Here is a 17,250-nt window from a genome sequence, read left to right on the forward strand (position 1 = left end):
AATGATATCTGTTTTTGTTTTTTTACCTTTTTGGAATTGAAATCGATAAAATTCAAACGAAACCCTTATTCCAGATCTCTCTCTTAAACATCATCCTCTGTGTGTGTGTGTGTGTGTGTGTGTGTGCTGTAGAGTATTACCCCAGCTGTGAGGTGATGTTCATGGGCATGGCCAACATCCACTCCATCCGGAAGAGCTTCCAGTGTTTGCGGACTCTCTGCGCTCAAGTCCCGGATCCGGTGAAGTGAGTGTTCATGATGAGCCGACCTGCAAACACAGCAGAGCTGGCTCGACCCACAGCTCATGCTCTTTTACTCAATGCAGATTTGGTTACAGAGACAGTGTTGCTTTTATTTAGTAATGCACCAATTTCAAACTAAAAAAACAACATATATTGTTGTGCTATGGTTAAAAATATAAACGTTTGATATTAGGGCTGTGTATTGGCAAGAATCTGGCGATACGATACGTATCACGATACATGGGTCACGATTCAATATATTGCAATATATTTCGATACTGTGCATAAGGCGATATATTGGGATTTTTTAAAGTAAAATATATTAAAAATATTAAAAAAAAAGACATGATGTGCATAAAAACAATTCAGTACACAGAAAATCAAACTGCCAGTTTGGGATTGTGGTTTACAGGTTCTTAGTGAGCAAATGTTTATATGCTTAAGGCCATAATCAAAGAAAATGGGTACATAGCCCCTGTCACAATACAAGACAACAACGTGAACTGGACGAAAATGAATGAAAGTGAACAAAATAAATGTGTCATGTTGAAATCAAGTTTTATGTGATAAAAGATTTTAAAAGAACTGGACGCGCGAATGAGGCGAACCGCGCCGCGCTAAACGCCTCGTGCCGCAGGACCTCCAGACGCGCGTAAACGCGTCTTTGCATTGACTTAACATTGCAATCACTCGCGCCAGATGCTCTATTCGCGTTTGATGTGAACGATGCACGCGATTACATTAGAAATGGACAAGCTTTGTTTCCAAATGCACCAACCAAAGATATCCTTTCAGTTGTATAAACTTTTATAAAACCAGCCAATATAATCACAATAAACACATCCAAAATGAAATATTTAACATTTAGGCTATATTACTGCACAACGTCTAATTTGTAAACAAAATGATTTCCGCACTAAATCCAGCATAAACTCCGGCACAATTTGCATGTTTAAACTCTCAAGGTAGACGTCACATCCCGAACCTCACAGCAATTGGCTGCCCATAGATATAAACACTAGATGTCGCCTTGGGGTTCTAAACATGCGTCAAAACCGCCGCCATCTTTGAACAGGGGTCTTGCCATATGAAGTAGCTAGGTAACGCTGCTATCTCCGCCTATACTTCGATTTTATGGATGATACCGGACTTTTGTGCTGCGTATGGATGTTCACACGAACGAAATCTAAACCAGACAGCATGGGATTACATTTACTCTGTGGATGGTAGTAGTCAAGTTGTTTTTTTATAAGTTCAGTGTACATTTCTCTGCTTGGAGGAAGAAAATGAACTGTGATTCTCGCACAGCTAATGAACTGTGAATATTCTTTAGATATTATTTGAAATAACTCTTGTGTTTAAAATGTACAATATGCAGGAGTTGATCCTCAATACCCATTTTTGGCTGCATGTGCTGTGTTGTTCCTAACTTTTGATTTTTTACCGATTGTACTCAAACCTTTTAATAAAAAAAAAAAAACCTGTAAGTACAGTCCTAATAGTATGCTGGTCCTCTCCCTGTCAATCTTCAAACAGTACATCCATGATTATTATACATAGAATTCCGCAAATCTTATGTATGTGTGCGTTTTGCACAAGGACAGTGGGTTCAAGGGCTTGTTTCTTTTCCTTGCAAACTGGGGATGGAGGTGTGGAAGGAGTCGAAGGACACTGAAATTTGTGAAAATGTCAACTGTTTAAAGCCTTTCTTTAAAGTGAATTTCGTTTTGTATAAATTGTATCTTAATTTTAATAAATTTTATTTATCAACAAATTGCTTGTTGATATAGATCATGGAGGCGTCCGCGCGGTAACTTACTTATTGCACGTTAACTGGAGCGCATCTCATCCTAACTTAACGAAACTCAGCCTATGCCTCACACAGACATGAGAAATACATCAAATACACAAAGCTTAAATAGTCTTTAAACGAAATAATTTAAAACGAAAGAAAAAAGCTAGGCTACTCTCTACTCTCTGAATAATTGAATATTAAATATTTAGTGGCCAAGTTTTGCTCATTTATATATGTATTATATAGCAATAGTTTATTCTAAGTTTACTCAAGTGGAAGAATGTGACTAATAAACGTAGGCCTACTAGCACTATGCATTATATTTTGAAAAAGAAGTAATTATCTTAATATCAAAACCTTAAATTTCCTCTGGACTCAATGATAAATACATGACTGACCGTTGGAACGAACCATAAAAACTAGAAAATCGCATTTCATGACGGTTTATGGTGATTTTATTTCCGTTAGACCTTTGCCTACATTGACGCTGATGCATTAAAGAGGAGGGGCTCCCCTGTTCCAAGATGGCGGCTCTATTGACGCATTCGTTCCAATGAACTGCCGTATACAAGGCGACATCTAGTGTTTATATCTATGTTGGCTGCCGACTGCGTTTTTGGCTTGATATTTGTATAAAGGAACTGCCCAACTTTTTGACGCTCTCGGTCGCTCTCAACGCTTTCTCCGGTCCGCTGTCAATCCTAAAATGTCCAGTGGACACGCACCGTTATAGGCGAGCCTGGCGAGGACACTAGTGGTGCGTCTTAGCATAGCTATCTATTGGTATGGATTTAAACAACATAAATGTGAACCACTGTCTTACGGTCTTAACATGAATATTTTTGGACGTTAAAAAAAAAAAAAAAAAAAAATCGATATTGCGTTTTTGAAAATCGATACAGTATTGCAAAATAAAATATCGCGATACTCAAGTGTATCGATTTTTTCTTACACCCCTATTTGATATATATATATAAATATTAGGGGTGGAACGGTACACAGAAGTCACGGTTCGGTTCAGGTTCAGACATCACGGTTCGGTACGAGTTCGGTACAATGGAGGGAAAAGCAAAACAAAAATGTAGAAGGCAATTTTTTTTTTTATTGTGCATGTCTCAGGCTGTCCCACCAAAGGAAAATAAATGTCTTAGGTTTTACAATGCCTTGTATTTTTTAAATAAGTTTTATTAATAAAGTAAAGGCATAGAACCAGTTTATTTGTAGTGCATGGACAATAGTTTTATATAATTAGTTTATTAATTAAATTAATAAAAAGACTAAAAGACCTTGAGATATGTTTGGTAATTGTACCTGAATGAATTTAAAATTAATTTGCTAAATTTCAGATCAATATATTTGTTTTCCTTAATTTTAATTAACACTAACTTTATTCTCATCTGAATTATAGATAATTTATTTCTGTATAAAATAATACTACTACTAAAAACAAATTTGATTTTCTTTTAATCAATGTAGAATGTGTAACTTACTCACTGTGTTGGGTGACAGTTGTAGGCTACAGTTTGACAAGAGTTTACAGTTTGACAAAAGCACAATGTTGTGTTTTATTGCGAGTGTACACAAAGATAAGTAAACACTTTGCAGTTTGAATGTTGTCCTGAACAAAATGACGGAGTATGTTTTTATGTTTCCACTGTTCGATCGCGCCCGCGCCTCTCTCAACACACACACGCACGCATGCAGGCACACACACAACATATTCCAGCATTGCAAACTTGACATCGCAGCCTGTCCATTATAGCTAGCCTGTCTATGATTATAGACACAGAGCTTCAGAGCTAAGGCGGAGCTACAGATTAGGTGTCCCTAAAGCACCCGCGTATCTAACAGTAGTTCTGCAATACATTAATTAAATTGCACGCGAGTTTTATTTATTTTTATACCGTGTATTCTCCGTGTATATTCATGCACCGAACCGTGACGCCCGTACTGTTTCAGTTCAGTACGAATACATGTACCGTTCCACCCCTAATGAATATATATTCTGTGTGTGTTCTGCGTGTGTGTGTTCTGCGTGTGTTAGCTGGCTGTCGGCGTTGGAGGGCACTAAATGGCTCCAGCATCTGTCTCTGCTGCTGAAAGCGTGTCTTCTGGTGGTGAACGCCGTGGACCGGGACCACAGGCCTGTACTGGTGCACTGCTCCGACGGCTGGGACCGGACGCCTCAGATCGTGGCTCTGTCCAAACTCCTGCTCGACCCCTTCTACAGGACCATCAAGGTCTCGAACACTCTTTGTTTTATTTCAGAAGAACGCTACAAAAATGCTTTTCTTACTCAGGATTTTTGTCTTGTTTCCAGTGCAAATATCTAAAAGTTCTTAAATCAAGATGCATTTACTAGAGGAGTGAAATGACATAAGATATTATGTCTTGTTTTTGGGGGAAATAAATTTAAATGAACTGTTAAATTAAAAAACAAAAAAGTTAAATTATCTGCCAATGGGGTCAGAAAAATCACTTAAGACATAATATCTTACGGCAATTTACTATTTTACTAAATGCATCTTGATTTAAGAACTTTTACATATTTGGATTGGAAACAAGACAAAAATCCTAAGTAAGAAAAGCATTTTTTACAGTGAATAACATGCAGCATGAGCATGGCAGGAGTGTTGTAGATGTTCACATTCATGCGTAACCTGAACGCAAACTGCCGTTTAATATATCATCTCTCTCTGCTTTTATGGACACAATAAAGTGAGGAATAGTTTTGTAGGGCGAACTGTGTTTTCCTTTTTTGAAGTGATTCCAATCATATTTCAAGTAATTCATAATCATCATGTTGAACAGTGCGCATCTGAAGAGTCTCAGCTGAAGGAAATAATACATTAATCATCAGCTTTAATATATCAGACACATTGTATTATCGGGCCGATAACATAAAAAATGAACCGATATCAGCCGATATATCGTGCATCCCTAAGCCTAGTAGATTCAAAATGTCTAGTGCACAAAGTAAAATACATTTAATCATTTGCTTTATGCACTAATACAGTAAAACAATACATAGTAATAAAGAGCAACATTTCTGTACAAATAAAAAAGCTGTGTTGGGACTTTTTTGAATCATTGCGTCTGAGTTTTGAATTGATTCACAGGAATGGAGAGTTTGAAGTGCATTGCTGTTCTGAAGGTTGAGATAAGAGTTTGCTTTGGTCTGCGCAGGGTTTCCAGGTGCTGGTCGAGAGCGAGTGGCTGGACTACGGCCATAAGTTTGCCGAGCGCTGTGGTCACTGTGAGAACGCGTACGACGTGAACGAGCGCTGTCCTGTGTTCCTGCAGTGGCTCGACTGCGTTCATCAGCTCCAGAGACAGTTCCCATGCTCCTTTGAGTTCAACGAGGCCTTCCTGGTACTCACTGTCATTGCTTTGATCAGCACTTGTTCAGATTAACATGCATGATTTCACACACACTGCAAAACATGCTTTCTTACTCAGTGTTTTTGTCTTGTTTCCAGTCCACATATCTAAACATTCTTAAATCAATGTATTTACTAGATGAGAAAGATACCATAAGATATTATGTCTTGTTTTCTGGGTAAAGAAATCCAAATTAAGGGAGTTTTTGCTTAAAACAAAAAATAATGTTAATTCAAACGGAAACAATATTATTTTTCTTACTCGTTGGCAGATCATTTTACTGGTTTTAGGCAACAACTCACTTAATTAGAATTTTTTCCCCCAGAAAACAAGACTTAATAACTTAAGGCATTTTACTCCTCTAGTAAATGCATTTCGATTTAAGAATTTTTAGATATTTGGACTGGAAACAAGACAAAAATACTGAGTAAGAGTATAATTTTTTGCAGTGCACATCACAACGAGGGCTGTGTTTGTGCCTTTAGGTGAAGTTAGCGCAGCACACGTACTCGTGTCTGTTCGGGACGTTCCTGTGCAACAGTGTGAAGGAGCGAGAGGATCAGTGTGTTCAGGAGAAGACGTGCTCGGTTTGGACTCTCCTGAGGCCGGAGAACTCGTCGTTCCTCAACATCCTCTACTCACCGCGCTCAGAGACCGTACGTCTGCTGGCCCGCCTCACAGAGGGCTTATTACTGTTAACTACACACTCTAGCTATTTGGAAAAATAATATATATATATATATTTTTTTATAAATAAAATATAAAAATAAAATAATAAAATTAAATATGAAAAAAAAAAAAAAAAGAATAAATACAAAAAAAAATTATTATATATATATATATAAAATAATAAAATAAAATCAAAGAAAATAAAAAATATATTATATAAATAATAAATTTATATATTATATAAATAATAAATTTATATATTATATAAATAATAAATATATATATATATACATACACACACACACACACACACATACACACACACACAGTATTGTAAAATGTTTTTTGTTTTTGTCAAAATACAGAAACCTCGCATTTCAAACTTATTTTAGTTTATTTTTCTTTCTCATTTGGTTTAAATTGATGTACTAAAATAACTAAAATTGAAATAAAAATACATTTTATACATGTTATATAGACGTTTAAAAACAGCTAATAAAAATGACAAAAGATAAAAATTAATAATACAATAAATTAAAAATAAATTCAAAAATTTTAATAAACTTATATAGCAGTGATATTAAAATTTCGAGCAGCACAACTTATTTTAACATTGATAATCATAAATAAATGTTTCTTGATCATCAAATCCTCATATTAGAGTGATTTCTGAAGGATCATGTGACACTGAAGACTGGAGTAATGATGCTGAACATTCAGCTTTGATCACAGGAATAAATTACACTTTACTGTATATTCACATAGAAAACAGATGATTTACATTGTAATAATATTTCAGTATTATTACAGTAATGTTTTTACTGTATTTTTGGTAAAGTAAACTCAGCCTCACTAGGAATCTCTCCGTCAGGTTTTGCACCCAGTGTGTCACGTGAGGAATCTGATGCTATGGAGCGCCGTCTACCTGCCTAACTCCGCCCCCTCCACGCCTTCTGACGAGTCATGTGTGCCTAACTCCGCCCCCTCCACGCCTTCTGACGAGTCATGTGTGCCTAACTCCGCCCCCTCAGCCTCACCTGGGAGCAGGTAAATGACACGTGACTTATGCGTTTCCTTGTCTGAACACATTTTCAGTAGTGCTGACTAACCCTAACCCTATCAGCCATCGCATCGGTATCGGCCGATATCGGTTCACTTTTAATGTTATCGGCCCGATGAGAAGATTTGGCTGATATATTAAAGCTGATAAATAATGTATTATGTCCTTCAGCTGAGACTCTTCAGATGTTTGTAAGATGTAATTGTGTGCTTGAGTGTTAATGACGAGACTTTTGTTTTTGTAATCAGGCTCTCAAAAATTATATAAAAATGTGGATTTAGATTTATCGGCCGATATATCGGTTATCGGCTTCAGAAATAAAGAATTATCGTATCGGCCAAAATTCTGAAATCGGTGCATCTCTAATTTTCAGCCTTTAACCACTTTTCACTAATTTCTCCACTTAGACGTTCCTGTAGCTCAAACTGCAGTGTGTTTTCTTGGCAGGTTACCAAAGACTCGGTCGTACGACGATCTGCACACCTCGTGTGAGGGCTTGACCCCGACCCGCCGCAGCAGCGACCCCAGCAGGAACGAGAAGTGGCAGGACCGTCTGAGCGTGAGGATGAGCGTGACGAAAGAACCGGACAAGAGCCGTCCCGATCCGAGACTCGGCTTAAACACCGGCGACTCTGAGGCATTAAAGGGGGCGGAGCTTTCTGTGACTGACAGCCAAATGGAACAGGAAGTGAGAGAGGAGGATCACAGGAAGCTGGAAGTTGTACATAACACGCCTGCCTTCGATATTCCAGATCATTTTGAGAGTGAGGACCAAATGTTTGGATCACCGGAAGACAGTAAAGATCACGCTGTGGAACGTTCCACTGGAAAACACCCACCTATATCCCAGCATCCTCTTTGCTCTGACGAAAACAGTGAGTTGCTATCGAACGGGTTAGATCTGAATAATCACGCCCCCTTTACAACTACCCATGATGCTTCAGAATCTAGCAGCCAATCTTCCATGGAGAGTTCTTCCAGTCCGAACCACACCCTCAACGGCGTCTGCTCACCTTCCCAGCATCCCGTTCATCCGCTTTCGGCCAATCAGGACGGGTTGAGTCTTCACAGTGACGCCGTGCAGGTGCGCCTGCGCGAGATGGAGGCAGGGCATCAGCTGCAGGTGGAGACGCTGAAGAAGCAGGTGCAGGAGCTCTGGAGCCGTCTGCACGTCAATGGGAAGCTGGTGAGGAACACACACACACACACACACACACACACACGCTACTCTGTGCACTTCCTGTGTTATATTGAAATGCTTTAGTGATAGTAAATCTACAGTAGAGCACAACGAAATTTAAAAAGGAAATATAAGTTCACAATACAATGAAATCAAGCCACGACACATCGAAATCAAGTAACAACACAACGCAATCAAGCCACAACACATCGAAATCAAGCAACGACACAACGAAATCAAGCCACGACACATCGAAATCAAGCCACGACACATCGAAATCAAGCCACGACACAACGCAATCAAGCCACAACACAACGCAATCAAGCCACGACACATCGAAATCAAGCCACGACACAACGCAATCAAGCCACAACACAACGCAATCAAGCCACGACACAACGCAATCAAGCCACGACACATCGAAATCAAGCAACGACACAACGCAATCAAGCCACAACACAACGCAATCAAGCCACGACACATCGAAATCAAGTAACAACACAACGCAAATCAAGCCACAACACAACGCAATCAGGCCACGACACAACGCAAATCAAGCCACGACACAACGCAAATCAAGCCACAACACAACGCAATCAAGCCACGACACAACGCAATCAAGCCACGACACATCGAAATCAAGCAACGACACAACGCAATCAAGCCACGACACAACGCAATCAAGCCACGACACAACGCAATCAAGCCACAACACAACGCAATCAAGCCACGACACATCGAAATCAAGCCACGACACATCGAAATCAAGCCACGACACAACGCAATCAAGCCACAACACAACGCAATCAAGCCACGACACATCGAAATCAAGTAACAACACAACGCAATCAAGCCACAACACATCGAAATCAAGCAACGACACAACGAAATCAAGCCACGACACATCGAAATCAAGCAACGACACAACGCAATCAGGCCACGAGACATCGAAATCAAGCCACGACACATCGAAATCAAGCAACGACACAACGCAATCAGGCCACGACACAACGCAATCAAGCCACGACACATCGAAATCAAGCCACGACACAACGCAATCAAGCCACGACACAACGCAATCAAGCCACGACACATCGAAATCAAGCCACGACACAACGCAATCAAGCCACGACACATCGAAATCAAGCAACGACACAACGCAATCAGGCCACGACACAACGCAATCAAGCCACAACACAACGCAATCAAGCCACGACACATCGAAATCAAGTAACAACACAACGCAATCAAGCCACAACACATCGAAATCAAGCAACGACACAACGAAATCAAGCCACGACACATCGAAATCAAGCAACGACACAACGCAATCAGGCCACGAGACATCGAAATCAAGCCACGACACATCGAAATCAAGCAACGACACAACGCAATCAGGCCACGACACAACGCAATCAAGCCACGACACATCGAAATCAAGCCACGACACATCGAAATCAAGCCACGACACAACGCAATCAAGCCACAACACAACGCAATCAAGCCACGACACATCGAAATCAAGTAACAACACAACGCAATCAAGCCACAACACATCGAAATCAAGCAACGACACAACGAAATCAAGCCACGACACATCGAAATCAAGCAACGACACAACGCAATCAGGCCACGAGACATCGAAATCAAGCCACGACACATCGAAATCAAGCAACGACACAACGCAATCAGGCCACGACACAACGCAATCAAGCCACGACACATCGAAATCAAGCCACGACACAACGCAATCAAGCCACGACACAACGCAATCAAGCAACGACACATCGAAATCAAGCAACGACACAACGCAATCAGGCCACGACACAACGCAATCAAGCCACGACACATCGAAATCAAGCCACGACACAACGCAATCAAGCCACGACACATCGAAATCAAGCAACGACACAACGCAATCAGGCCACGACACAACGCAATCAAGCCACAACACAACGCAATCAAGCCACGACACATCGAAATCAAGTAACAACACAACGCAATCAAGCCACAACACATCGAAATCAAGCAACGACACAACGAAATCAAGCCACGACACATCGAAATCAAGCAACGACACAACGCAATCAGGCCACGAGACATCGAAATCAAGCCACGACACATCGAAATCAAGCAACGACACAACGCAATCAGGCCACGACACAACGCAATCAAGCCACGACACATCGAAATCAAGCAACGACACAACGCAATCAGGCCACGACACAACGCAATCAAGCCACGACACATCGAAATCAAGCCACGACACAACGCAATCAAGCAACAACACAACGCAATCAAGCCACAACACAACGCAATCAGGCCACGACACAACGCAATCAAGCCACGACACAACGCAATCAAGCAACGACACAACGCAATCAGGCCACGACACAACGCAATCAAGCCACGACACAACGCAATCAAGCCACGACACAACGCAATCAAGCCACAACACAACGCAATCAAGCCACGACACATCGAAATCAAGCCACGACACATCGAAATCAAGCCACGACACAACGCAATCAAGCCACGACACAACGCAATCAAGCCACAACACAACGCAATCAAGCCACGACACATCGAAATCAAGCCACGACACATCGAAATCAAGCCACGACACAACGCAATCAGGCCACGACACAACGCAATCAAGCCACGACACAACGCAATCAAGCCACGACACAACGCAATCAAGCCACAACACAACGCAATCAGGCCACGAGACATCGAAATCAAGCCACGACACAACGCAATCAAGCCACAACACAACGCAATCAAGCCACGACACATCGAAATCAAGCCACGACACATCGAAATCAAGCCACGACACAACGCAATCAAGCCACAACACAACGCAATCAAGCCACGACACATCGAAATCAAGCCACGACACAACGCAATCAAGCCACAACACAACGCAATCAAGCCACGACACAACGCAATCAAGCCACGACACATCGAAATCAAGCCACGACACAACGCAATCAAGCCACAACACAACGCAATCAAGCCACGACACATCGAAATCAAGCCACGACACAACGCAATCAAGCCACGACACAACGCAATCAAGCCACGACACATCGAAATCAAGTAACAACACAACGCAATCAAGCCACAACACATCGAAATCAAGCAACGACACAACGAAATCAAGCCACGACACATCGAAATCAAGCAACGACACAACGCAATCAGGCCACGAGACATCGAAATCAAGCCACGACACATCGAAATCAAGCAACGACACAACGCAATCAGGCCACGACACAACGCAATCAAGCCACGACACATCGAAATCAAGCCACGACACAACGCAATCAAGCCACGACACAACGCAATCAAGCAACAACACAACGAAATCAAGCCACGACACAACGCAATCAAGCCACGACACAACGCAATCAAGCCACGACACATCGAAATCAAGCCACGACACAACGCAATCAAGCCACGACACATCGAAATCAAGCCACGACACAACGCAATCAAGCCACAACACAACGCAATCAAGCCACGACACATCGAAATCAAGTAACAACACAACGCAATCAAGCCACAACACATCGAAATCAAGCAACGACACAACGAAATCAAGCCACGACACATCGAAATCAAGCAACGACACAACGCAATCAGGCCACGAGACATCGAAATCAAGCCACGACACATCGAAATCAAGCAACGACACAACGCAATCAGGCCACGACACAACGCAATCAAGCCACGACACATCGCAATCAAGCCACGACACAACGCAATCAAGCCACGACACATCGAAATCAAGCCACGACACAACGCAATCAAGCCACAACACAACGCAATCAAGCCACGACACATCGCAATCAAGCCACGACACATCGAAATCAAGCCACGACACAACGCAATCAAGCCACGACACATCGAAATCAAGCCACGACACAACGCAATCAAGCCACAACACAACGCAATCAAGCCACGACACATCGAAATCAAGTAACAACACAACGCAATCAAGCCACAACACATCAAAATCAAGCAAAGACACAACGAAATCAAGCCACGACACATCGAAATCAAGCAACGACACAACGCAATCAGGCCACGAGACATCGAAATCAAGTAACAACACAACGCAATCAGGCCACGACACAACGCAATCAAGCCACGACACATCGAAATCAAGTAACAACACAACGCAATCAGGCCACGACACAACGCAATCAAGCCACGACACATCGAAATCAAGTAACAACACAACGCAATCAAGCAACAACACAACGCAATCAAGCCACAACACAACGCAATCAAGCCACGACACATCGAAATCAAGTAACAACACAACGCAATCAAGCCACAACACATCGAAATCAAGCAACGACACAACGAAATCAAGCCACGACACATCGAAATTCAAGATTCAAGATTCAAGATGTTTATTTGTCATATGCACAGAGTTACACCATGCAATGAAATTCTTAAGTTGCAAAGGTTTCCCACAAATATAAAATATAAAATGTACACAATATACACACAATATACTTAAAAGATGCAAGTGTAGAATTTGCATTTGGCAGAGAGACACTAAAAGGCATAAAAAATAAAATAAATATATACATTGAACAATGCAAACATTCACAGTATGGTGCAAACAGTGATTAAAGTGCGAGTATGGAATTGTCAAAAGACTGAGTCATTCAACAACGAAATCAAGCAACGACACAACGCAATCAGGCCACGACACAACGCAATCAAGCCACGACACATCGAAATCAAGTAACAACACAACGCAATCAAGCAACAACACAACGCAATCAAGCCACGACATAACGCAATCAAGCCACGACACATCGAAATCAAGTAACAACACAACGCAATCAAGCAACAACACAACGCAATCAAGCCACGACACAACGCAATCAAGCCACGACACATCGAAATCAAATAACAACACAACGCAATCAAGCCACGACACATCGAAATCAAGCCACAACACAACGAAATCAAACCACAACACAACAAAATCAAGCAACAACACAACGAAATCAAGCAACAACACAACGCAATCAGGCCACAATACAACGAAATCAGGCCACAATACAACGCAATCAGGCCACAACACAACGCAATCAAGCCACGACACATCGAAATCAAGCCACGACACAACGCAATCAAGCCACGACACATCGAAATCAAGTAACAACACAACGCAATCAAGCAACAACACAACAAAATCAAGCAACGACACAACGCAATCAGGCCACAACACAACGCAATCAGGCCACAACACAACGCAATCAGGCCACAACACAACGAAATCAAGCAACAACACATCGAAATCAAGTAACAACACAACGCAATCAAGCAACAACACAACGAAATCAAGCAACAACACAACGAAATCAAGCAACGACACAACGCAATCAGGCCACAACACAACGCAATCAGGCCACAACACAACGAAATCAGGCCACAACACAACGAAATCAAGCCACGACACATCGAAATCAAGCAACAACACATCGAAATCAAGTAACAACACAACGCAATCAAGCAACAACACATCGAAATCAAGCAACGACACAACGCAATCAAGCCACAACACAACGCAATCAAGCCACAACACAACGAAATCAAGCCACAACACAACGCAATCAAGCCACAACACAATGAAATCAAGCCACAACACAACGAAATCAAGCCACAACACAATGAAATCAAGCCACAACACAATGAAATCAAGCCACAACACAACGAAATCAAGCCACAACACAACGAAATCAAGCCACAACACAACGAAATCAAGCCACAACACAATGAAATCAAGCCACAACACAACGAAATCAAGCCACAACACAATAAAATCAAGCCACAACACAATGAAATCAAGTAACAACACAACGCAATCAAGCAACAACACAACGAAATCAAGCAACGACACAACGCAATCAGGCCACAACACAACGCAATCAAGTAACAACACAACGCAATCAAGCAACAACACAACGAAATCAAGCAACGACACAACGCAATCAGGCCAAAACACAACGCAATCAAACCACAACACAACGAAATCAGGCCACAACACAACGAAATCAAGCAACAACACATCGAAATCAAGTAACAACACAACGCAATCAAGCAACAACACATCGAAATCAAGTAACAACACAACGCAATCAAGCAACAACACATCGAAATCAAGCAACGACACAACGCAATCAAGCCACAACACAATGAAATCAAGCCACAACACAATGAAATCAAGCCACAACACAACGAAATCAAGCCACAACAACAAAATCAAACCACAACACAACGAAATCAAACCTCAACACAATTAAATCAAGCCACAACACAATGAAATCAAACCACAACACATCGAAATCAAGTAACAACACAACGCAATCAAGCAACAACACATCGAAATCAAGTAACAACACAACGCAATCAAGCCACGACACATCGAAATCAAGCAACGACACAACGCAATCAGGCCACGACACAACGCAATCAAGCCACGACACAACGCAATCAAGCCACGACACAACCAGGGTTCTAAATTAACACCCGCCAACCCGCCAAATGCGGGTTAAAATTAATTTTGGCGGGTGTTAATAAAAACTTACTAGCCAGTTTGGCCGGTGATGCATGAGGCATTACATGCAGGGATGTAGTGGAGGCTAAACGCACGTAAACGCCGTTTACGCACCTCCCAAAATTCGGAAATAGCGTTTACCCACCTCCTAAGTGTGTTTATCCACCTCTAAATTGCGTTTACCCACCTCTAAATTTCACGCTTTTCAAGTGCGTGATCGCCGATCGGTACATGATTCGAGCATTTGGGCCGTTAACGACAGTGCAGAACATTGAGCAGAGAGCGCAGCGCGCCGACACACACACACACACACACACACACACACACACACGGAAGAGAACGGCGCGGACGACGGCGCGGAAAAGACACGCTCGTGAAGTTACTAGCTGCGAGAGAATGAAACTGATCACCGAACACGGAGGCAAGACGGAACATTTTTGGTTTTATTTTTTTTATTTTTTGCAAAATTGTCTGTTAATGTCGGCAGCCATTACACTTGTGGAAACTACAGTGCAACTTATATTGTCTTTCTTCTGTTAATTACAGAAACTTTTTTCTAAGTTTTCTTTAGCCTAAAGTTTGTGAGAAACCATGGAAACGAATGGACACAGAAAACACAAGAAATAAGACAAACGGAGTTGGCTAGTAAAGTATTAACGAAATGCGGCAGTGGTAGCCTACTTGGGACAGACTTCTGGGGGCGAGAAGAGGAACGACGCAGGGGATGAGGAGGGTATCGACAGAGAAACTAAGAAAAGAAAATGCCAAATGGCTGACGGGTCGTGAATGGCTAGTGTTTGATCACAATAATGTCATCATGTATTGTCAGGATTGCCACATGTAGCCTACTCAAAAAAAAAAAAAAAAAAAAAAAATTGGGCTAGTGGATATTCTGATTGGCTGGTAACTTTAGAAAGTTACCAGCCACATTGGCTGGTGATCAAAAAAGTTAATTTAGAACCCTGGACACAACGCAATCAAGCAACGACACAACGCAATCAGGCCACGACACAACGCAATCAGGCCACGACACAACGCAATCAAGCCACGACACAACGCAATCAAGCCACGACACAACGCAATCAAGCCACGACACAACGCAATCAAGCCACGACACAACGCAATCAAGCCACGACACAACGCAATCAAGCCACGACACAACGCAATCAAGCAACGACACAACGCAATCAGGCCACGACACAACGCAATCAGGCCACAACACAACGCAATCAAGCCACGACACATCGAAATCAAGCCACGACACAACGCAATCAAGCCACGACACAACGCAATCAAGCCACGACACAACGCAATCAAGCCACAACACAACGCAATCAGGCCACGACACAACGCAATCAGGCCACAACACAACGCAATCAAGCCACGACACAACGCAATCAAGCCACGACACAACGCAATCAAGCAACGACACAACGCAATCAGGCCACGACACAACGCAATCAGGCCACAACACAACGCAATCAAGCCACGACACAACGCAATCAAGCCACGACACAACGCAATCAAGCCACGACACAACGCAATCAAGCCACAACACAACGCAATCAAGCCACGACACAACGCAATCAAGCCACGACACAACGCAATCAAGCCACGACACAACGCAATCAAGCCACGACACATCGAAATCAAGCCACGACACATCGAAATCAAGGAACAACACAACGCAATCAAGCCACAACACAACGCAATCAAGCCACAACACAACGCAATCAGGCCACAACACAACGCAATCAGGCCACAACACAACGCAATCAAGCCACAACACAACGCAATCAAGCCACAACACAACGCAATCAGGCCACGACACAACGCAATCAAGCCACGACACAACGCAATCAAGCAACGACACAACGCAATCAAGCCACGACACAACGCAATCAAGCCACAACACAACGCAATCAAGCCACGACACAACGCAATCAAGCCGCGACACAACGCAATCAGGCCACGACACAACGCAATCAAGCCACGACACAACGCAATCAGGCCACGACACAACGCAATCAAGCCACGACACAACGCAATCAAGCCACGACACAACGCAATCAGGCCACAACACAACGCAATCAAGCCACGACACAACGCAATCAGGCCACAACACAACGCAATCAAGCCACGACACAACGCAATCAAGCCACGACACATCGAAATCAAGCCACGACAACGCAATCAAGCCACGACACAACGCAATCAAGCCACGACACAACGCAATCAAGCCACGACACAACGCAATCAAGCCACGACACAACGAAATCAAGCCACGACACAACGCAATCAAGCCACGACACAACGCAATCAAGCCACGACACAACGCAAT

At 42.5% G+C, this 17,250-nt stretch overlaps 1 protein-coding gene across 1 annotated transcript in view; it reads left to right on the plus strand.

Annotated features, from left to right (window-relative positions):
* Positions 1-17,250, plus strand: part of LOC308690702 (phosphatidylinositol-3,5-bisphosphate 3-phosphatase MTMR3) — a 38,224-nt gene that overhangs the window by 10,648 nt on the left and 10,326 nt on the right. The window contains exons 12-17 of the mRNA XM_081365352.1: positions 133-244; positions 4,081-4,276; positions 5,223-5,408; positions 5,903-6,073; positions 6,958-7,133; positions 7,594-8,332. Coding sequence (XP_081221478.1) covers positions 133-244; positions 4,081-4,276; positions 5,223-5,408; positions 5,903-6,073; positions 6,958-7,133; positions 7,594-8,332 — 1,580 coding nt within the window. The remainder of the gene's footprint in view (positions 1-132; positions 245-4,080; positions 4,277-5,222; positions 5,409-5,902; positions 6,074-6,957; positions 7,134-7,593; positions 8,333-17,250) is intronic.

The sequence above is a fragment of the Scardinius erythrophthalmus genome (assembly GCF_964197995.2).
Source record: "Scardinius erythrophthalmus genome assembly, chromosome: 5".
Classification (NCBI taxonomy): domain Eukaryota; kingdom Metazoa; phylum Chordata; class Actinopteri; order Cypriniformes; family Leuciscidae; genus Scardinius; species Scardinius erythrophthalmus.